The 23,451-nt window shown below is 35.5% G+C and overlaps 1 protein-coding gene across 1 annotated transcript; it reads left to right on the forward strand.

Moving 5' to 3' along the window:
* Positions 1–10,575: 10,575 nt before the first annotated feature.
* Positions 10,576–11,651, forward strand: LOC131045879 (pathogenesis-related thaumatin-like protein 3.8). Its single transcript, XM_057979544.2, has 2 exons — positions 10,576–10,717; positions 10,817–11,651. The coding sequence occupies exons 1-2, from the start codon at positions 10,651–10,653 to the stop codon at positions 11,425–11,427; spliced, it is 678 nt and encodes a 225-aa protein (XP_057835527.1). The 5' UTR covers positions 10,576–10,650; the 3' UTR covers positions 11,428–11,651.
* Positions 11,652–23,451: the final 11,800 nt, after the last annotated feature.

The raw sequence follows: 23,451 nt of genomic DNA on the forward strand, positions 1-23,451 counted from the left end.
TCCCTTACTTGTTGGGGATCAAAAGTCAAGCTTTGAAAAGAAAAATCTTAAAGTAAAAAATAAAGAGAATTCCTTCATTCCAAATCAAAATCAAAGTCAAGGATAAAAATCCTATGAAGAAAAAAGAACAAGAGTTGATCTCCCCTAATATGGGCCAACGTAGTTCACACATTAGTAATTCTACCTTAGTTCCTTCATCAAGGAACACAATTAATGGAGAAACACATCATTTAGTCAAGGAATGTCGAAGCTACAATCATAAGGTAAATTCTGGCACATTTGAGGTGGGTGACTTAGTTATCAAAGAAAATCATAAGAATCAACAAGATAGAGAGAAAAAGGGAAAGTTCGAACCAAATTGGATTGGTCCTTACGTCATCACAACATTCTATGGATCAAGTGCATATCAACTCTCAACACAAGATGGAGAACCTTTGGAGGACCCTATGAATAGAATGCACCTTCACAGGTTTTACACATAGTTTTTCAGAATATCCCATTGTCAAAAATACAAAAAAATACAAAAAAATATTAAAAAATATTTTAAAAATACCAAAAAATAATAAAAATAAAAAAGATCGTTACTTGGTGAAAACTTGTCAAATAGGCACTGTGTGACACAAAAAAAATAAAAAATAAAAAAAGGTAAAGAGAAATAAATTCTTCCAACGATGAAAACCACTTCGATGATTCCCTGGGCAAATACCATTGTGAAAACCGGGTTACCGGTGCCATGCTTAGAGACATTGGTCCTCCCTCCTTCAGAATTCAATCTGATCCTTTCACCTTGCTCACACTCACATCCTACTACTCCCATCATGGTTGGTTATTGATCTACCTAAGATTGGTTCCCTTTCATACAACTTCCCCTTCCTTTCCATTCCTCTTCTTCCACAATAAATCAAGTCCTATTTGTAACTAGGGAAAATCCTAAGTCTAGTGATGGGTGTGGAACCTTAAGCATCACATGTTTTGAGGAGCATCATCTTTTTATCTTCCTTTTTTTGTTCACGCACAGTTCACAATAAAAGAGCATTTGCATCGCCAATCCACAATAAAATTCCATTATTCTCTGCAATAAAGTATAAATTTCATAGATTAAGTCAATTTTAGATGAGAAGCAATCAACACTAATAACTTGAGGATTCCAGTTTATGTTGGTGTCAAGTCTTGGTTTTATTTTGATTATATCTTGTATGGTGACAAGTCTTTTAGCTTTTCAAGGATGCCTCTGACTAGAGATTCTATCTCTAGGATGTCTTTGACTAGAAAGGTGAAGATGGGGTATGTTCACCTATTTTGTTGTCTGTGGATTGTCTCTTAGTAATGCTATGTGTTGTCCAAGGATATGAGGGCATTGTGAGTCTAGTGTGAATTGGAGCATTCCTTGTTTGTGATTGTTTGATCTCCATGCAAATGGGTACAATGAATTTCTAGGTCGAGCACATATCTGGATTGTCAAAACCTATTTGCCATAATTAAGCTCAATGATGATAATAGCACAAGAAGTTCTTTTCACTTCCATATCTTCTACCTTTCATCCCCTTTTTCCACTATCCCTTCTCAAGTCTGTGTAGCCTGCTATCATATGACTAAGTATAATGACACACCAAAAAGATCTTCTTATCATATAGTTTTATTCTACATCATTACATGTTAGCACATAATACACATGCATTTAGAAATCATGATAGCATCACATCCTACATACACTATTGAATTGGGGTACTAAGGCATTCCTGTGGTTTTATTGAATAGTGTTTTTTACAATATGTATGTACTAAGTATTTATGTTTTATTCATTTGAAATATATTTTTTAAATTAAAGAATGTATTTTGAGAGGATGCACATATCACTTGTAGCACAATTAGGTGACTCCCACAAGTAGTATGGTACTTGGCATGGACAATAAAAAGAATCTTTCTTTTATTCTTCTTTATTTCTAGCTAAGATATTAGATGCTTCTTCTCCTATTATTATCATTAATATAATTATACGATTATTCATAATTTTTCTAAAAATATAAATTAATAAAAATATTGATGGAACTATCTTGTTGAAAGAAAGTAAAATCATTTCTTTAACAAGAATACACATTCCTAATTGTACACGATCTATATGTTTTGTCACATAAAATTCAATAGTGAAAATTGTGTCTTCTATTGGGTAAGCTTCTTACTAGAAAATTCTTACACTAGATATCATATAATTTTATTAAAAAAGTTATTCATTTATTTCTCAACCCTTCACTTTGTATAAAAGATGGAATAATCACTTAACCTTGTACAAGATAATCTACTATAGAGGAACCATGTTGTTGAAGAGTAGATTCAATTCCAGCGCTAGGTGCGGGGTGTTGGAGTGAAAGATTGAGTTTGTCAAGTTTCAACGATAAATTGATATGCATATTATTCTTTCAGATAGGAGAGATAGGGAAACTCAAGCTAGTCTTCATTAGGATTGATTCTTCTGAAAACTCCATAAAATTGATAGCAGCAACATCTGCAACATCGCGTTATAGATTGGTGTGAAGCGGGCCAGTGGTCTGTACACAATGCAATCAGACCTTCGTGGAAGGAACAGTAAATTTCCTTGAAAAAAGACTAACCCAAAATTAATTTGGCTTCTGATAGGAGGAAAAACTAATGGGCATTCCCACCATATATATATAGTCTATGGGCTAATAAAAATTTCATCAATATTTAAATGGGTAATGTGAAAAAAAGGAATTCATATGCAATATCTTATTAAAATTTTGAAGTTCAAATATTTTAATTCTAATTAAACAGGTAATGTTATTCTCTTAAGATTACATAGTTCTAATCAAAAATCATTCTACATTATTCACAACAATAATATACATACATACATACATACATATTTGAAAAGAAGATATTTGTATTTGAAAAAAATACAAACATTTTAATTTCTAATAAAACAAGTACATAGTTTATGAGTATATTGACATAAAAATAAGGGGATGGCTTTATGTTTCCTAACAAGTCATTTGAAACAAACTTAACAAAAACAAATTTACACAACTATAGACATCACTTAAACCATAATGCTAAAATTAGACTACACATCCATAAATACATAAAATTTAGTATTAAACGATGCATAATACAATATGTATGCAACTATGTGAGTGTGTGTTCATCTAGTTTCCATCATGCTAATTATTGCAAGGTGGGTAGGAAACTTCTACCACACCCAAGTTCTTTTCTTTGACATGTTCTTGCATCATTCCCACTAAGATTAAATGATCAATAGGTTAGTCCACAAAACTATAGTTGAAGAATATTTCATCATAATTTCCATTTTAATGCCATGCATTTAAAAATAACATCTAATGTAAAAATCATTTATCCATAATAAATGTGGGATTTTGCCAAGATCAAGAGCTCAATGAAAAGTACAAAATAGAGAGAGAAAATAATGATAGGATTAAGCTATATTCTATCAAGATGAAAATACTGATCAACTGGATCATCAAGTTACATATAATATAGATGGGCCTTATTATAAAGCCAAGGCTAGGAGACAAGAGAGCACACAATGATGTCATGTGGCTCAGTGAGATGCAAGGGTACGTAGGGGTAGGTAGGAGAAATAGTAAAATATTCCACATGAGGTGGATCACCCACTAAAGGTGGAATTATCACTCCACAATAAGTGGATATGATAAGTAGAAACAAGATCACACCATAAAAGGTGGAAATTCTCCTACATACACACTCTCAATGTAGAAAATCTCCCTAGGTGTCTCATATGCAAACTACTATGATATGCATGTACCTAAGTAAACTTAAGTAAAGTGTAATTATATCCAAGATGTATGTATGATTGCCCATCAAAATTCTACAGCGTGTGGAAAGGCTCATATGAAGAGGCCATAGACTGCAAAGATGCCATATGATGAGAATCCCCTAAATCTAGAAGTCATATCCTTGAATCATGACTTGTAATAACACAAAGAGTTTTTCCCTTTCCTTTATCTGTCCCAAAGGAGTGATTCTTTCCTTTATCCTTTTCCTTGGAAGAAGAAGCCAAAGTAGACATTCTAGAAGGTAAATTGATTTTGTTCTCCTCAAGAATATGTTTCAATTCATCAATATCATTCTTGTAACAATGTTGTTCATCATGTCCTAACTTCTTGCAATATGCACAAAAAATATTGTCCTTAGATTTCCTCTTAGGTGAGGATGTAGAATCACCTTGTTGTGGAGAGGAGGATTGTGCTCCATCTTGTTGTACTTTAGACTTAGGTTGCTTTGTTTCTTGCCTTTTCCTTGATTTCGTTGATTCCCTCTATTAGCCACCAATGCTTGCGACTTTGAAAATTTGAGAATCCCCATCTTGGTCAACTTAGATTGGTCAAGTATTAATATCTTTGTGAATGCATCAAAGGGAGAAGTGTATGAGGAACTTTGAGCTAACCTCTATGTGTGAAAGCTAGATACAAAGGCCGCATACTCTGATGAAAAAAAAGTCCAACAAGTTATAAATCAATTGAGAATCCTTCTTGTCAATACCACAATCCTTTAGATTTTCTCTTAGATCATTTTCTTTTGTGACATAATCTTGGATTGTATCAAAATCCTTAGGAAAAAAACTACAAACTAATGGGATATTATGAAAGTAGATGAAAAATTATGCACTTTAAAAAATATGGCACCTAAAAAGAAGGTCGTATGACCCCAAACGAAGCCTCTGAAGTTGCAAAATTGGGGATTACACAGGTACAGTCATCAAAATTTGAAAATTCTGAAAAATATATCCATTAAAATAAGAAACTTCCTCTACCACTGTGAAGAGCACAAAATTCTAGCCCATTTCAAAATAAAATGCACCAAAAAAGGAGCCAAAATGAGAAAGTTATAGCCATTTGAAGTTGAACTGCAAATGCAAGGGGTAGAATTTTTTTCCAAAATGTTGATGTAATGCTGACATCAAAATTTCAATGTGTTAAATTTGACAGCCGTCTTCCCGTCAAAATGGTCTCCGCACCCCTTGTCCAGGTTGCACAGATGATGACATCGGCAATACGAAAGATGATGCATGGCTTGCTGACTGAGCTGTATGGAATTCGACGTGGCGTGCCTAGTTGAATAGGCGAAATTTTTTCCTTCACCAAATATGGCCGAGTTTATACTGAAAATTTATGCAAATGGTCTCTCGAACTCAACCATGATGTCCAAATTGTTGTAGGACGCCCCCAAAAATGTAGATTCCCAAATCCAAAAATTGAAGCCTCCAAAATATCTCAAAAAGACTAATCAGTGAAGCCCTCTAGGCTCTGATAACATGTGAGATTTTTTGAAGATCAAGAGATCAATGAAAAGTACAAAATATTGATAGGAATAAAATCTATCAAGATGAAAATACTGAACAACTAGATCATCAAGTTACATACAATATAGATAAGCCTTCTTACAGAGGCAAGGCTAGGAGACAAGAGAGCACAATGATGTCATGTGGCTCAATGAGATGCAAGGGTAGGTAGGATAAATAGTAAAATATTTTACATGAGGTGGATCACCCACTGAAGGTGGAATTATCACTCCACAATAAGTGGATATGATAATTAAAAACAAGATCACACCATAAAAGGTGGAAATTCTCCTATGTACACACTCCCAATGTAGCACATCTCCCTACGTGTCTCATATAAAAACTACTATGATATGCATGTACCTAAGTAAACTTAAGTAAAGTGTAATTATATCCAAATGAATAAATAATTACACCAACAATAAAAAAAACATAAGACATTTATCCATAGTCTCAACCACTTTATTGTATTAATAATGCACTGAGCAAAAAGAATAAGATGTGACATCCTTCCCCACTAGGAAGATACATCATCCAAAACTTATTATAAAAATACTAAAACAATAAATATAGTAGACCAATGCAAATGTCAAAGTATCACACTAAGCAAAACAAAGTACCATAATTTAAGTTCTCAAATGAGGATAAGAACAATATATATCCTCTATATTCTCCCATGTGTCACTATCCACAAATACTTTATCCCATTAGACCTTATATTGAATAATAATCTATTACACAACTTAACATCATTCCAATCTAGAATTTGAATGGGCTCTGCCAGCACCACTCTTGGATACCAAATCTATAAAGCATGCCAATCAAGTATATGAGTAGCATCAAGATGATGTTTCTTAAGCATAGATGCATGAAATATATTATGGATATGATTAAAGATCATTATATTAGATAAAGTCTATATGTAGCTACAGTCATTACTTTTGACACATCAAATAGACCTACAAATCTAGGTGCTAGTTTGGCTAATTTTTGCAATGATATAGAAATCTTATGAGGTTTAACCCTCAAAAAGACTTTGTTTTGAAAGTCCTATTCTTACGTGCATAGCTCTTCTATTTTTTTTCTACCTTCTTTAACCACCCCTTGGTCAATCTCATTTCATCATGCATCTCCTAAGAATATTTGAACCAATTCCAATCTTGTATTCAACTAGATATCCAAAATGATATGTGTACAATACTTTCATCCATAAAGAGCTTTAAATGGTGTCATACCAAAGATGCATGATAGGAGTTATTATATGCAAAATCTTCCAATGGAAGATACTCCTCCAACCTAGACTATTAATCCATGAAATACATCCTAAGCAGGTCTTCGACTACTTGCTTCACTATCTTTGTTTGTCAAACTAAAATTCAATATTGTCCCAAATATTTCATTCAATATTTTCCAAAATCTAGAAATTATATGAGTATCTCATTTTGATATGATCATCTCAAGTACTCAATTCAAATGCAATATCTCTCAGAAAAACTTCTTAGCTGAAGTAAACAATCCATACTTAAAAATCCTTTGGGTGAAGTACGCTACCTTGGTCAACTTATCCACAATTACCAAAATGACATCATGTTTATTCTTTGATATAGGAAACCCTTAAATAAAATCCATGCTAATAACTTGTCATTTATATTCAAGTATGTCATGTGACTATACAAACCTACTAGGTGTACATGCTTAGTCTTGGCTTGTTTGCAGTCCAATCATCAAGCTACAAATTCAATCTCATCCTTCTCAATTCTTGGCTAAAAATATACAGATCTCAATTTTCCTACCATCTTGGCTAGTCCTAGGCACCTTGAATAAGGTGTGTTGTGGATCTCCTCTAACATCAACCTCCTCGAATCCCTAAGTTTAGAATGTACATTCTCCCTTGGTAGCTTAATAATCTATCTAACTAAAAAAAATATCTATTAAATCGATGGTCCAAGGGGTTTTTCTCTACATCTTTCTCCATCATGGAATAATCTCTTTGAAGATTATGAACCACTTTCTTGAATTAGACCTTTTAGTAATAATGGCTGCTAGATGCATTCTTCTACTAAGAGAATCTATTTCTCTATGTTTCATCTCCTTGTAGCAATCATGTTTGCACTCCAATCATCAAGCTACAAATTCAATCTCATCCCTCTCGAGTCTTGGCTAAAAATATAAAGATCTCAATTTTCCTACCATGGTGTGTTGTGGATCTCCTCTAACATCAACTTCCTCAAATTCCTAAGTTTAGAATGTACATTCTCCCTTGGTATCTTAATAATAAAATCTAACTAAAACAAATATCTATTAAATCGATGATCCAAGGGGTTTTTCTCTACATCTTTCTCCATCGTGGAATAATCTCTTTGAAGACTACAAACCACTTTCTCAAATTATAGCTTGTAGTAATCATGGCTGCTAGATGCCTTCTTCTACTAAGAGCATCTATTTCTCTATGTTTCATCTCCTTAATGTATTCAATCCTAAATTTATATTCAGTAAGAAACTATATCTATCTATTTTTGTGAGCATTGAGATTGGGTTGAGTAAATATATATTTAAGGCCTAGGTCGTCCATCTTCAATTCAAAAGGCTTACCCAAAATATAGTGCCTCCACATCTAAAGCACATGAATTATGGCTACTAACTCTAGGTCATGGGATGCATAGTTCACCTTATATTATTTCAACTTCCTAGAATAATAGGCAACAACTTGCCCATTCTGCATTAGCACTCCTCCTACACCTTATCCTTATGCATTTTGTTATCACCATGAATTACCCATTTGGATTATGTACAATCAATATACGATTTGAAATGAGCTTCTTCAAAAATTGGAAAGCTTGGTCACACTTCTCATTCCACTCAAACCTTTTCCCTTTCTATGGAGTGAAGTGATTGGTGCTACAATTTTAGAAAATCCTTATACAAACTTCTTGTAGTATCTTGCAAGTCCCATGAAGCTCTAGATTTTAGTTACATTATATGGTGTAGGCAACCCCACGATTGCTTTTATTTTCTCTAGATCAACTACAATCTCTCCCATTGAAATCATAAGGTGTAGATAATTCACCTTGTCCTTGTAGAAAGTACACTTGAATAGCTTACCAAAGATCTTATTCTCCCTTAGGAATTGTAAAACTATCCTCAATCTCTTGATGCAATGTTCAATAGATTCATGAAAGTTGTAGCATTATTTGACTCGAATGACACTAATGTGAAATCGTAGTAGCCATAATAAGTCCTAAAAGCTATCTTTTAAATATCCTCTTCCTTAATCCTCAATTTGTGGTAGCCATATCTAAGGGACCTATCTTAGATAATATTATAGATCCTCTCATCTGATCAAAGAGATCATTAATCCTTCATAGGGGATACCCATTCTTGACTTTTACTTTGTTCAACATCCCATAGTCAATACACAAGCACAAGGTCCCATTATTTTTCTTCACAAAAATGAGCAGTCCACTGCATGGAGATAGACTAGGTCTAATAATCCCTTGGTTCAAAAACTCCTGCAACTATGACTTCAATTCATACACCATAATGCATTTCACCCAATAAACCTCTCTTGTATGATGAGGGTGGATTTTATAAAAAATGATAATGTGGTTGCTTAAACCATTAGCACGACATTGTAGTGACGGCAATTGATTACTAGTAATGGTTCCCTAAAGAATCTATTTATAAAGATGTAGGATTGTTGATCAGTAATGGAGATCTAATAAGATATCAAAAATCAAGATCGAGTTGTTAAAGTGATTATGAGGTAAATGGTGGAGGATAATTAGGATTTTTAAATGATTTTGAGGGATGGTTATAAAATGGTTACGAAATGAGTGGAGAGGAATAAAATAATTTTTTAATTCTTTTATATTTATTTTTGGTGCTTATGTGGGGACTTTTAGTCAATTTTATTTGTTGGATTTTTTGTGGATGGGACATTAAATAGGAATTGGGACTCCAAAATTTGTGTTAAGACATAGGGAAATGGATTAGAACTTAAGGAAAATTAGGAATAATTTGTATAATAGGATGAAGACATAACAATGAATTACTTACATTTAGGAAATAATCAATATTAAATTAATTGATAGCTATCTATTGTGATATTTATTGTGTAATATCTTTGAAAAACATCAATAATGCATGGAAATATCTTCAAGGTTGTTTCGTTCTTATTAGATCAACAGTTTATTTTTAAAGTGACACACCCATAAAATTCTTGAAAACTAGTAATATCATGTAAATGTATTATCAAATGACTCAAGCACAAATATTTATGTCCATAGTAACAATACACTATATAAAATGACTATAGAAAATAGAAATGTACAAAATATTATTACTAATTATCCCTCATCCTCCATACATTTCATTAGAAAAACATATGTCAATATAATTAACTAAATTTAACATGCATTGTCAAGCCTTTAGAAATTCGCGTAACTTTAGGATATTGAAAATCAGAGATCAGTGCTTTGAATACAAATAAATAGATTTTGATGATGCACAAAATGTCAAGCCTGAGATAACAGAAATCTAATTGTTGATGACCATTCGAATTTTAAAAGACTCGGGCTCTCATAGGATAGTCCGGTCGTGGCTTCTTTGCTTCTACCATAGCACGTGGAGTTCTCTTCTCCGTATAAACAACTAAACTCCTCCTTCAATACTCAATGTATCCATCTATCCGAAACATACTGGAAAAAATCAGCTTTGAGCGGTCTATATTATTAAAATTAATTGTGAAATATTTTTTTTTATCAATGTTTGGAATAATATTCTGTCTCATTATCAGAATATACTGTACTGAGTCAGAATTCTTATCCATGATCTATTGTCGGAAGTTAGAAAGTCAAGATTTATACTATATGTTCCAAAACGTTGATGACTCTTCGCATCTTGATTGAAAATATTTACACAGTAAAATCTAAAATCTTTCAAAGAAAAGTTTGAATCTGACCAGGGTTGCCGTAACATACATCGCTTCTCAAGCTAGGATTAGGCTTCCTTGGTAACAGTTCATTCATTCAATCAAGGCTGTATAATGCCAACAGTTTCAGATCTTGCGCTTCTTGTAGATGTTCTGGTCGCATCTTCATATAAAACCTAGACAAATTAAAAAAAGACAAATTGGGAAAAGAAAAACTATAAAAGGACAAGAGGGCTTTCGTGTGATATACGGCTCTTAAAGTCGGGTCTTTGCTTCTTTGCTTCCTTCTTACCTTCGTAGGAGGTGGAGCTCTCTATATAAGTGACATACCCCTCCTTGTATCTTCATTCAGTCTTTGCTGTATGCGATATAGATACTACTTATAATGGCAAAAGTATCAGATCTTGCGCTTCTTCTTGTGGCTGGAATGGCCATATCTCTTTACATTCAAGGTAAGCTGTCATAGTAACATAATGCGTGTTGTATGAGGTTGAATAGTATAAACATTTCCAAGGCTAACAATAATAGTATGTGTGTATTATTTGTCACAGAGGCGAGAGCAGTTAAGTTTGATATAAAGAACCAGTGCGGGTACACAGTGTGGGCGGCGGGATTACCCGGAGGAGGGCAGCAGCTGACCCAGGGTCAGACATGGACGGTTAATTTGGCGGCGGGGACACAGTCGGCAAGATTCTGGGGTCGAACCGGCTGCTCTTTCGATGCGAGCGGCAAAGGAACCTGTCAAACCGGTGACTGCGGCGGCCAACTGAGCTGCACAGTCTCGGGAGCTGTTCCCGCCACGCTGGCCGAGTACACTCAGAGCGACCAGGACTATTACGACGTGTCGCTAGTGGACGGCTTCAATATTCCTCTTTCCATCAACCCTACCAATGCACAGTGCACTGCCCCTGCATGCAAAGCCGACGTGAACGCTGTGTGCCCTGCTGAATTGAAGGTTGCCGGCGGATGCAAGAGTGCCTGCGTTGCCTTTCAAACAGACCAGTATTGCTGCACTGGCAGCTATACCAACAGCTGTCCTGCGACAAACTACTCAATGATATTCAAGCAGCAGTGCCCTCAGGCCTACAGTTATGCCAAGGACGATACGGCCACATTCGCTTGCCCCTCCGGTACAGACTACACTATTGTATTCTGTCCCTAGATATATATAGGATTATGTTTGTGTGTGGACTAATATATTAATAAGTGTTGTCATCTTCGTATTGACACTGTGGTGTAGCCGCGTAGGCCGTTGCAACGCTCACCACTTATTATCAATAAAACATTGCTGTCATTTTACCAGTAATGAGAGAAGCGTAATTCACACGCAATACACTGTTCCGAGAGAATATTAAAAATAAATATATACTTTGATATTTTATTTTCTTTATATTTAAAAATTAGGTGTCATATATTTTCTTAAAGACTTGTTTCATAGCTAAGATATGAGATGCTTCTCCTCCTATTGTCATTAAGACAGGTTACGCCTATTACTATAATCATATGATTATTTATAAAAATTTTAACATATAAATTAATAAAAATATTGGTAAAACTATTTTGTTGAAAGAACGTAAAGTTATTTGTTTAAATGGAATATACATTCTTAATTGTATATCTTTGTATATTTTTTGTCACATAAAATTCAATAATGATAATTGTGTCTTCTATTGGATAGGGTTCTTAACGTTATACAAGATAATCTACTATAGAGGATAAAATAGTTATTGTAAAAAATGGTGTACATGCACTCCAATATTTTCACAATCAATTTGTACCTTATACTAGATGTTTAGATAGGAGTTCCTCAATTGTAAATTATTCAAAAAGGAAGGTTGCTAGTCTAACACATCTATGTGCAAGGAGCATCATTTGTATTTATTTTGGAGTTAAAAAGTGAATAATAATATTTACGCATTTTATGGGTACAAAAGAAACAATTATTTATATGCATTTTATGGCTGCATAATGAAAATATAATGTATGTCCATTTTGTTGGTACAAAATAGATTACTAATGTTAGAATATTACCGATGCAAAATAGAACTATGTTCATGCATTTCTGAGCATATAGTGAAATAGTTGTGAGTATGAATCTTGTTTGCACAAGAAAATGATCATTGTATGAATTTTGAGTGTATAACAAGATTTTCTTGCATGTGTTTGTCCAAGGTTATAAAAGAGATTGAATTGGAGTACTAAGGTGTTGTGGTTTTATGAAATAGTGTGTTTTACAATATGTACATATACTAAGTGTCTATGTTTTTCTTATTGAAATGGTTTTGTTTTTTTTTAAATTAAAGTGTGTATTTTGAGATGGAAGAGCTTTGGGAATCCTTTGATGGATGTCACTAGAAAATTGTGTTTTTTTATGAAAATTTGAAAGTAAAATTTTAAATCATGATTGATACTTGATTTTTTGTTTTGTTAGTCTATGTATCTTATGCAGGTCAAGAAGATAATGCCCTCATTTATGTGTATTTTTACTATGTGAAACTCTTCTCATTCTTTTTAAGAACCAAAATAGTCAACTTGGTATTCTTTCATGTGTTAGGAAGTTTAGGAGTATTGTAAGTTTAGACAAAATGTAACCATTACTTTTCAAGTTTACATCATTTAATTATGTTTGATGAATGCTTTAATTACTTTTAATACATCAAAACCTACATACACTATGAGAGATATATGTCCTTATCCCTTTGATAAGAGTATTCCAATGCCTCCGTTTCCTGCACACTTTGTGACACCAAAATTTGACAAATATAGAGGGAGAGGAGACCCCAAGGCACATATAAGACAATTCTTCACAGCTTGCATTGAGGTAGCGGCAGAAGAAACATACTTGATGAGGTTGTTCCCACAGAGCTTAGGCGATCAAGCTATGGAATGGTTTTCTCAATTACCTCCTGGTATTAAGTCATGGGGCGACTTGGCAGAGGCATTCATTCAGCATTTCTCTTACAACATTGAAACAGATGTCTCAGTTACTACCTTGTGCAACACCAAGCAAAAAGAGGGAGAATCTTTTGCATCATTCTTACAAAGATGGAGAAATCTAGCCAGCAGATGCTCTTGCGAAATCCCACAGAAACAAATGGTAGAAATATTCACACAAAATGTTAACAAGGCTATTGGATATGATCTCAGGAAAGCTTGTTTGTCTACATTCAAAGATGTTATTGAAAAGGGCCTAGCAACAGAAAAAGTCTTAATTGAACAAGGAGTTATCAAACTATTCAAAGAAAACAAAGAGGACTTTAAAGGAAAGGATAAACCAAAATTTTGGAACAAGAACAAGAACACAGTTAATGATGGTGTTGTTGATGCCAACATAGTGAGACCCAAGTTTTTTTTTTCTGGATCAAGTTCTACCAACAATCAAGTGAACAATCAAACAACTTCTAAACCTCGAAGGAAGTACACTCCATTGGGAGAACCACTTGAATCAGTATTCAAAAAGCTTGTGGCAAACAAACTGATCACAGTTCCAGATTTTCCTCCATATGAACCAAAGGTCAAACCAAATTGGTGGAATGATGATGAGTATTGTGAGTTTCATAAGAGCAAGGGTCATAAGACAAGTAATTGCCATCGATTGAAGAACATTGTGCAAGATCTCATTGATAGAGGAGATATTGAGATTGAGGGACATTCATCTAACCAAGAACATGAGGTGTTTAAGGAACCATTCCCAAAACATGACAAAGGAAAAGGCAAAGTCACAAATGATCAAGCCAATTACACTAGAGCACCTTACAATTATGATTCTACTATCAATCACATCTCGATGGACAATCATATCTCTACTATTACTATCAAGAACAAAAATCCTGAGAATCCTTCTCAGAGACCCAAGATTGTCCTAAAGGGTGTTGGCTCTTCATCTGAATCTACCTCTGAATGTCATGTTACAACTCGTCGAGGTAAAATCATGTTGCCAGGTGCCTCCACTAAGAATACCAATCCTTCATCAATCAAACCTGAGTACGACCTTGTAGAACAATTAGGGAAGACACCTGCGCTCATCTCCATTCTTGAGCTCTTACGTATATCCCCTGCACATAAAGCCATCCTTGACAAAATCTTGAGAGACACTACTGTCCCTACTGATCTGAACGTGGACCAGTTTCAAGCCATGGTGGGATACCTATCCGTTCCGCACTCCCTCACATTCACAGAAGCCGATGATGCCTCCATAAGTCAGCCACATAATGCACCTTTACACATTGAAGCCTTCATACATAAACATCGAATAAAGCGAGTCCTGATAGATGGAGGAGCAGGTCTAAATATTTGTACATTGAGCACCGTCAGACAATTGGGATATTCTGACAAAGCTGTGAATTCTTCAAACCAAATCACCATCAAGGCTTATGATGATGAAGAGCGTTCATCCAAGGGCACAGTTACCTTACCACTAAGAATCGGGCCAGTCACAAAGGATGTGGTTTGTCAAGTCCTAGATCTAGATCTCACATATAACATATTGCTAGGACGTCCTTGGATTCATGAAATGAGGGCAGTCCCATCAACATATCATCAATGCATTAAGTTTCCTCATAATGGAGTCGAGGTAACAGTCAATGGTGATCCAAATCCATTCATATATTGCAATAACTTGAGATCACATACTGAGACTATCATTCCCAGTAACCGTGAGGCTACTCTCTCTTCGGCATACATTGACCCTGAGTCATTAAAACCCTCGACATCTAAACAAGGTGAACTTAGAGGTAAGTTTCAAGACAAAGGCATGGGAGAATACACTTTGAATCAGACAATGTTTTTATGACAAGTCATGAGCTCTCCAAAAGAATATGGGAGGCCACATCCTAACAAGCAAATCTCCATCATGATACTCAGATGGGATCCTACCATCTTTCAAAGATGGGGCGAACTAGAAGAAGAAAATTTATATAAAATGCTCTATAGAGACATTGAAGAGGACACGCAAGATCAAATTATTATACCCTGTGAGAACTATGGCAAAGGCTTCAAAATTCTGCAAAGATTTGGGTATGATGGAAAAAGCCCTCTCGGGTTATGCAAAGAAGGTGTCATGGAGCCCTTACAACCTGAGCTAACTACAAGAAGGGAACGCTCCAAGGGACTTGGTTTTCTGAATTCCAAGATTCAAAATAAAAGAACAAAAGAGGCATGGCAAATCAAAGTGGCCGAAGTTCAACAAGAGGATTATTATTCCACAGATTCTAATAAGTGGGAATGGGGTTCAGACAAATCCTCCAGTGACTATGAGCTCACTGAGACATTCAGAGAGCCAAATGAACCTACAGAGGAGGAGGAATTTTACAAAAAGTTCAGAGTTGGTCAAGAACCAACCCATAAGGATCCCGCACAATCTTCGTTTCAAGGTCCTAGGTTGAAATCGCATAGGATGAGGACACCTGTCCCAGAAGGCACTACTAGTGATGACAATTTGAATTCACTCACGATCGAAACTGATGAGGAGAGTGCCATCGATGACCTCAACGATTGCCTTGACATACCTGAATATAACCACATCTTCACTCTTTGTCCAGCAAACTCTAAAAACACTAATGACCTTCCCCTTGTTCACCCCCAACTCATTGACTGGAATCATGAAGGACCAGCACAATTTGATACATTTCAAAATGACGAAGCTATTGTCGACTATCTTGGCATTCGAGATGATCTTCCCCCTGGAGACCACAAAGCAGGATACACCATAGAACTCAACAACATGGCATACTTCGGTGAGGGTGTCGGGCCTTCTAGTCGCAAAAATGTGAAAATAAGAACAAAACAAGGGTCTTATGGCGAAAACCACACTGTGGCGCTATTTGACTCCAAAAAAGTAAAAAGAAAGGACATATCTGAGGGTGAAAACCTCTCTGAGGCACCCGAAGATGGAAGGCTCGACATTCTCCCAACGTCATATGAGGAAAAGTCATCCATGCTGATAGAGGAAACTATAAAGACAAACATTGGTACGGAAGAAGTTCCACACAACATATTCTTAGCTCAATCTTTGATAGAGTCCGAAAAGGCAAAATTCATAAGCTTCTTTAAGGAACGACAAATCAACTTTGCATGGTCATACGCTGATATGCCTGGATTGGATCCGGATTTGGTAATGCATCATTTGACAGTCAAACCGGGGGCAAAGCCAGTAAAGCAGAAATTAAGGAAAATGCACCCACAAGTGGCATTACTAGTCAAAGCAGAGCTGGAGAAATTGTTGGATGTCGGATTCATACGCCCAATTGATTATCCCGAATGGATTTCCAATTTAGTACCTGTCAGCAAACCAGATCGCAGTATCCGAATATGTACAGACTTCAGAGATATCAACAAAGCTTGTCTGAAAGATGACTTCCCATTACCAAACATTGACTTGATCGTTGATCTCACAGCAGGTCATGAAATGCTATCTTTAATGGACGGATTTTTTGGATATAATCAAATCAGGATTGCGCCTGAAGATCAACATAAAACATCATTCACTTGTCCATGGGGAACCTTCTGTTGGAATGTCATGCCTTTTGGGCTGAAAAATGCAGGCGCTACTTATCAAAGAGTGATGACCACTATTTTTCATGATCTCATGCACATAACAGTGGAAGATTATGTTGATGATCTCTTGGGAAAATCAATAGACAGAGATACACACTTGGACATACTTTCAGTTGTCTTTGATCGGCTGGAAAAATACAAAGTAAGATTAAATCCAAAGAAATGTGTCTTTGGAGTAACCTCAGGGAAGCTCCTAGGATTCATTGTGTCTAAAAGAGGAATTGAGGCCGATCCAGCAAAAGTCAAGGCTATCTTGAACATGCCGCCACCGAGGAACATCAGTCAACTTTGATCTTTACAAGGGAGACTCCAATCCATACGAAGATTCATAGCGCAACTTGCAGATAAGTGTAATCCTTTCTAGCACCTGCTACACAAAAACATCAAGTTCAAATGGGATGAGAACTGTCAACAGGCATTTCAGGCGCTCAAAGATTATCTTTTGAACCCACCAGTTTTGATGCCACCAATTCCAGATCAACCTTTGTTACTCTACATATCAGCTACTCCAACGACACTGGAGGCACTCTTAGCACAACAAATACCTGACGGCAAGGAAAAAGCAGTATACTATATCAGTCGCACACTGGTGGGATATGAGCTAAATTACACACCAATCGAGCGTGCCTGTCTCACTGTGGTCTTTGCTTCACTAAAATTACGTCATTATATGCTCACTCACAAGACTAAGTTGATTGCCAGAATTGATCCACTAAAATATCTTCTCAACAAAGCTACACTTACTGGGCGGCTGGCCAAGTGGGTAATGATTCTGAGTGAATTTGACATCGAGTACGTAGACAGAAAAGCAATAAAAGGACAAGAAATTGCAGATCAATTGGCAGATGCTTCCATGATAGATGATGTTCCTCTACAGTCAGAATTTCCAGATGAAGCAATTTTAACAATATCACATGTGAAGCCATGGCAACTATACTTTGATGGCTCATACACACAGCATGGAGCAGGAGCGAGTATACTCTTTATAACTCCTCAAGGCGATTCTATACCAAAATCATACCGCTTATCATTTCCTTGCACCAACAATATAGCAGAATATGAGGCATTAACAACTGGATTAAGAATTGCAGTTCAGTGGAAGATCCAGGAACTTCGTGTTTTTGGGGATTCTCAACTTGTCATCCATCAAGCAACTGATGATTACCAAACAAAATATGAAAAGCTAATGCCTTACAAACAACTGGTAGATGATTTGAAACAACACTTCACAAAGATAGATTTTGAGCAGATACCAAGAGAACAGAATCGTGCTGCAGATGCCATGGCTACGATTGCTTTGCTCATTGATCTACCACAAAATGAGACCTGCTATGAGTTCCTGGTAGATAATCTCCTGATTCCTTCATATGAGATCACTCCTACAGAAATGATATGTGTTGTTGGTCCTGAATCCCAGTTATATGGTTCCATATTCACATACCTTCGCGACAATATCTTACCTCCCGATCTATCGAACAACCAACGCCGCACTTTCATTCGCCAATCCTCTCGATACGTCATTCTAGCTGATATCCTATACCGACGAGGTCTAGATGGCACCCTTCTTAGATGTTTAGAGAGTTACGAAGCTCAGATTGCGTTACGAGAAGTGCATGAAGGGATATGTGGTCTGCATACTAGTGGTCCTACCTTGGCCAAGAAACTCATCAGGACTGGATATTACTGGCCTACTATGGAAAAAGACTCATATCAGTTTGTCAAGAAGTGTAAGCAGTGTCAAATTCATGGAGACCTCATACACGCACCAGCACAAGAACTACAACCACTTGCATCTCCTTGGCCCTTTTGTCAGTGGGGACTCGATCTCATAGGCAAGATTCACCCTCCTTCTTCCAACGGTCATAAATTCATTATCACAGCCACAGAGTATTTCACAAAGTGGATTGAAGCCGTGCCTCTCACACAAGTTACTGGGAAACAAATCGCTACCTTCATTTTGAACTACATCATTTGCCGATATGGGATTCCTACTTCCATTATTACTGATAACGGGCGTCCCTTCAAAAATCAGAATGTTCGTGAACTCTGTGACTGCTTCCATATCTCTCATCGTTTCTCCACACCATATTACCCCCAAGGTAATGGCCAAGCTGAGGCATCTAACAAAACAATTCTCAAAATCCTTAAAAAGACAGTCGACGACGCTAGCCGTAACTGGCATATCCAACTCAATCCTACACTTTGGGCCTACCGTACAAGTGTCCGCACACCTACAGGAGCTACACCTTACTCACTTGTCTACGACGCTGAAGCCATCTTGCCTATTGAGGTCGAGTTACCTTCTCTATGGGTCTCCTTGAGAAACATAATCAACGATGAAGATTACAGGGTCTCTCGCTTACAAGAACTAGAACTGCTGGAGGAACGAAGACACACTGCTTTTAATCATCTCAAGGCTTACCAACAAAGAATGAGTCGTAGCTACAATCACAAAGTTAAGCCTCGCACATTTGAAGTAGGTGACTTAGTCCTCAGAGAGAACCCCAAGAATCAGCAAGACAGAGATAAGAAGGGCAAGTTCGAACCAAATTGGCTTGGTCCTTACATCATCACAGCGGTATATGGATCTGGGGCATATCAGCTCTCAACTATAGAAGGTGAACCTTTGGAGGATCCTATCAACAGCATGCACCTTCGCAGGTTCTACACATAGCTCATCGGAATATCCTAATTCAAAAATACAAAAAAAATCAAAAAATTCAAAAATACAAAAAAAAAATTATAAAACAAAAAAATCGTTACTTGGTGAAAACCTGGCAAACAGGCGCCTTGTGACACAAAAAAAAAATGAAAAAATCAAAAAAAGTAAAGAGAAATAATTTCATCCAACGGTGAAAACCACTTCGGTGGCGCCCTAGGCAAGTACCATGGTGAAAACTGGGTCACCAGCACCATGCGTAGAGACTTTGCTCCTCCCTCCTTCAGGATTCTCTTTCATCCTTTCACTTTGCACACACTCACGACCAATTCATCCACAATAAACTTACCCAGTCCCATCATGGCTTGTTATTGATCTACCCCAAGATTGGTTAGCCATTCATAATAAACCTCCCTTTTCGCCTCCCTTTCCATCCATAATAAATCAGATCCTATCTGTGACTACGGCCAAATTCTACGTCTAGTAATGGGTGTGGAACTGAGAACATCACATGTTTCGAGGAGTACAGTTTCTTCCAGCTTCCTTCAAGTCTATCCGTGCACAGATCCGCAATAAAGCAACATTTGCATCACAGATCCGCAATAAAGCAACATTTGCATCGAAGATCCGCAATAAAGTTTCATCTTCTCCGCAATAAAGTATCAGTTTTATGGATTCAGTCAGTTTCAGATGAGAGACAGTAGCAACAATAAGCTTCAACAAAATCAAATCTTTCAACAGACTCAGACAACATATGGTTCAGTGCTATCTATCCTTTTTGTGAAAGTGACCATTGTGACCACAATCGAATAAGACTTATACAAGTGACATATTTGAACTTGCTTTGGATTTGTTTGTTTACACATCTCTTGATTTAAGATGAACATAAAAATTTCTTGGGTAGTATTGATAGGATTTGAACAATTCATAAATGGATTTCGACTTGAACATAGGCCAATATTCTTGAATAGAATTTGTGGGTATTGATTTTTATGATAGTGTTTGATTTTGGACAAGGATGGGACTAGGAGACTCTTTGATAGGTTGGATAGACACAATATGAGAAGATGGTATTTGATAGGAAGTCATGATTTTAGGAAACTCTAGTTCATGCTTAATATACTCAGATTTACAAGATCCTTACATGATGGTACTTGATCTTGGATGGGCATGTTGCTAGAATTTTTATTGTATGGTGTTATTTGTTGGATAGGAATGGCACCATGCGAGTTGTGGATATTCTTGGGAAAAGTAACATCATTGAATTTGTGTGATATATATTCTTCATTTTAATAGTCCTCAATAGAAATATAAAAAGAATTATTTGCTTTTGGTGTGTTTGTAATGTGTATTAATATTTTGGATAGATGGATTGGAAGTTATATTGTAAGGAGGAAGATGAAGGATATACATAATGTGTGAAATATATGGAGTGCTCTCATGAACTTGGTCTTGGAAACATTGACTAGAAAGAAGGATGTCAAGTTAAGATTGGGTTTCCCTTGTCAACAGAGTCATAGGTTGAGTAATGAAAGCTCACAGAAAGTTTATCTATAATAATCTCATTATTAAATATATTTTAATTATTATATTCAACTTGATCTACAATACTATCATCATCGTCATTAATAAATTAATTTTTTATTTGATTTGGATAGCAAAATTTCTCTAATGAATTCATAGGATTAGGTCTTTCTTTAATGGTGATTTTGGTTTCACATTGGCTTCACTAATGTAATGTTGACTAGGATTTTGATATTGAATAATAAATCTCTCAAACCAAGGATCATTTGTGCAAAAGGTGGTAGATTGTTTATTAGAATCTTGACAATATTTTGAAGGCTTAGTAATTGACTTTTGTGTGAGGATAAGGATTTGTTTTTTGCTAAATGATTTTGGATTTAGGCATAGATAGGTTTTGAGTGTCTTGTCATAGAATGGTGTTTCCCTTCTATTTTTGAAATTTGGATGGTAAGTAGAATATGGGTGGGAGGATAGAAAGTTAGTTACATTTTTTCTTAAAATAGTGTCATCTAAGGATTTAGGAACTCATCCTAATGTACAATATTACTAGAATCAAATATCAAGTTAAATGAGATCTTATTCTTCCTGATCAACTAAAATACCACCATCATGATCATTATGATCTTGTATTGGTTCAAGAAAATAATTTTATCTAAGGCAATCATGGTACTTGGTTTACCCTTGATTGTGATTTTAATCTTTACTAAGGGAGGATATGGATCCATTTTTTATGCCTATTTATATATCTAATTAATAATTAATGTATATTAAATATTTGAATATATTATATAGTTAATTAATAATTAAAATTAAATATAATAAAAAGCATATATCTAAATATAATGTTTATAATTAGTATTATTAATCATTACTAATTGTCTATAGAATAAAATAATGTATTTTGACTCCTCACTCCTCCATAACTTGCATTATAAAACATTTGTCAATATAATTAGCCGATAGGCTATATTATGGATGGAGTTTGAGTTGTAAACATGTCTCGCACTAATATACCATCATTTTAGCATTAATATACTATGTTTTTAACACCAATATATAGTTTTCATCGATCATTTGTTTGGGACGGTATGTAGTTAAAGAAACACTGTATCTTTTAATTGTTGGTAAACTATATAATATATTTCAATAAATGCAAGATCAAATAAATCTAATTCATTGACAGTTAATTAGAATACAATCATAAATGCTAAAAAAATGTCCACCTTTTCCACCACTCTATAATTATTGATGACTCTAACACCACCCAAAAGTATTCATATAATGCATCTGATTCGGCTTCATCATCTGATTCGGCTTCATCATCTGATTCGGCCTCATCATTTGAAACTTCATCCTGTTTATTGATAAGATAAAAGCACCCAGCAAGTTTAAAACGAGCAGTGAAAACACATAATAATGAATAGAAAACAACAGAAAGAATAATAGACACAACAATGAACTCGAGACACAAGATTAATGTTGTTCACCACTAAGTGGCTATGTCCACCAGAAAGCAGAGAGAATTCTTATTAACCAATATCTAATACTACACAGTACATCATGTATGGGCTGCATACAGCCATTTATATAAACATATCAAATATGAAATGAAGAGTCTTCTGGGGAAGACAAACAGCCATGTGACTGTTGGGCTTCATATTCCGAACACTATTATCATCATTTTAATATGACCGTCCAAGGTAGCAAAACATTGTGGACTGGAATGTACTACTATAAAATCTCAAACAAACTTTGTATTTGTAAAAGAGAGCGCAAATAGATTGTTGTGAATAATTTTAACTCACAAATTTAACATTTATTAATCAAAATAATATATTAGATATATAAATTGAATTGACTTTCTAACCTATTAATTTAGAAAGGTTTTTCTACTGGCATAATACTTACACCCCTTTTGTGCACATGCTAGTTAACTAAATTCAACATGCATTGTCATGGTTTTTGAAACACACGCAACTTTAGGTATTGAAAGTCACAGATCGCTGCTTTGAATACAAATAAGTAGATTTTGACAATGCAGAAATTGTCAAGCCAGAGATAACATAAGTCTGATTGTTCATGACCATTCGAATTTCAAAAGACTGGGGCTCTCATTATCATATGATAGGCGGCTTTGAACTCTGGTCTTTCCTTCCATCGTAACACGCGGAGCTCTCTTCTCTGTATAAGTAACTAAACTCCTACTTGAATACTCAATGTATCCATCTAGAAAGATACTAGAAAACATCAGCTTTGAGACATCTATATCAATGCATTTTTGTTAATGTTTGGGGTAATATTCTGTTTCATTATCAGAATGTAGAAAGTCGGGATTAATTTCAAACGTGGACGGTTCTTCACATCTTGATAATGGATCACATGACATGATTGAGATTGATAAAATAATATATTATATACTAATTGTAAATAATGAAAAATCGTGATCAA

This window comes from Cryptomeria japonica, unplaced genomic scaffold (assembly GCF_030272615.1).
Source record: "Cryptomeria japonica unplaced genomic scaffold, Sugi_1.0 HiC_scaffold_305, whole genome shotgun sequence".
NCBI classification, from domain to species: Eukaryota; Viridiplantae; Streptophyta; class Pinopsida; order Cupressales; family Cupressaceae; genus Cryptomeria; species Cryptomeria japonica.

What these genes read in the sequence shown, in the direction of transcription:
- LOC131045879 (XM_057979544.2), top strand. Translation starts at nt 10,651, where the DNA reads ATGGCAAAAGTATCAGATCTTGCGCTTCTTCTTGTGGCTGGAATGGCC. An exon ending in CATATCTCTTTACATTCAAG is followed by an intron (nt 10,718 to 10,816) that starts GTAAGCTGTCAT and finishes TATTTGTCACAG; the next exon opens with AGGCGAGAGCAGTTAAGTTT.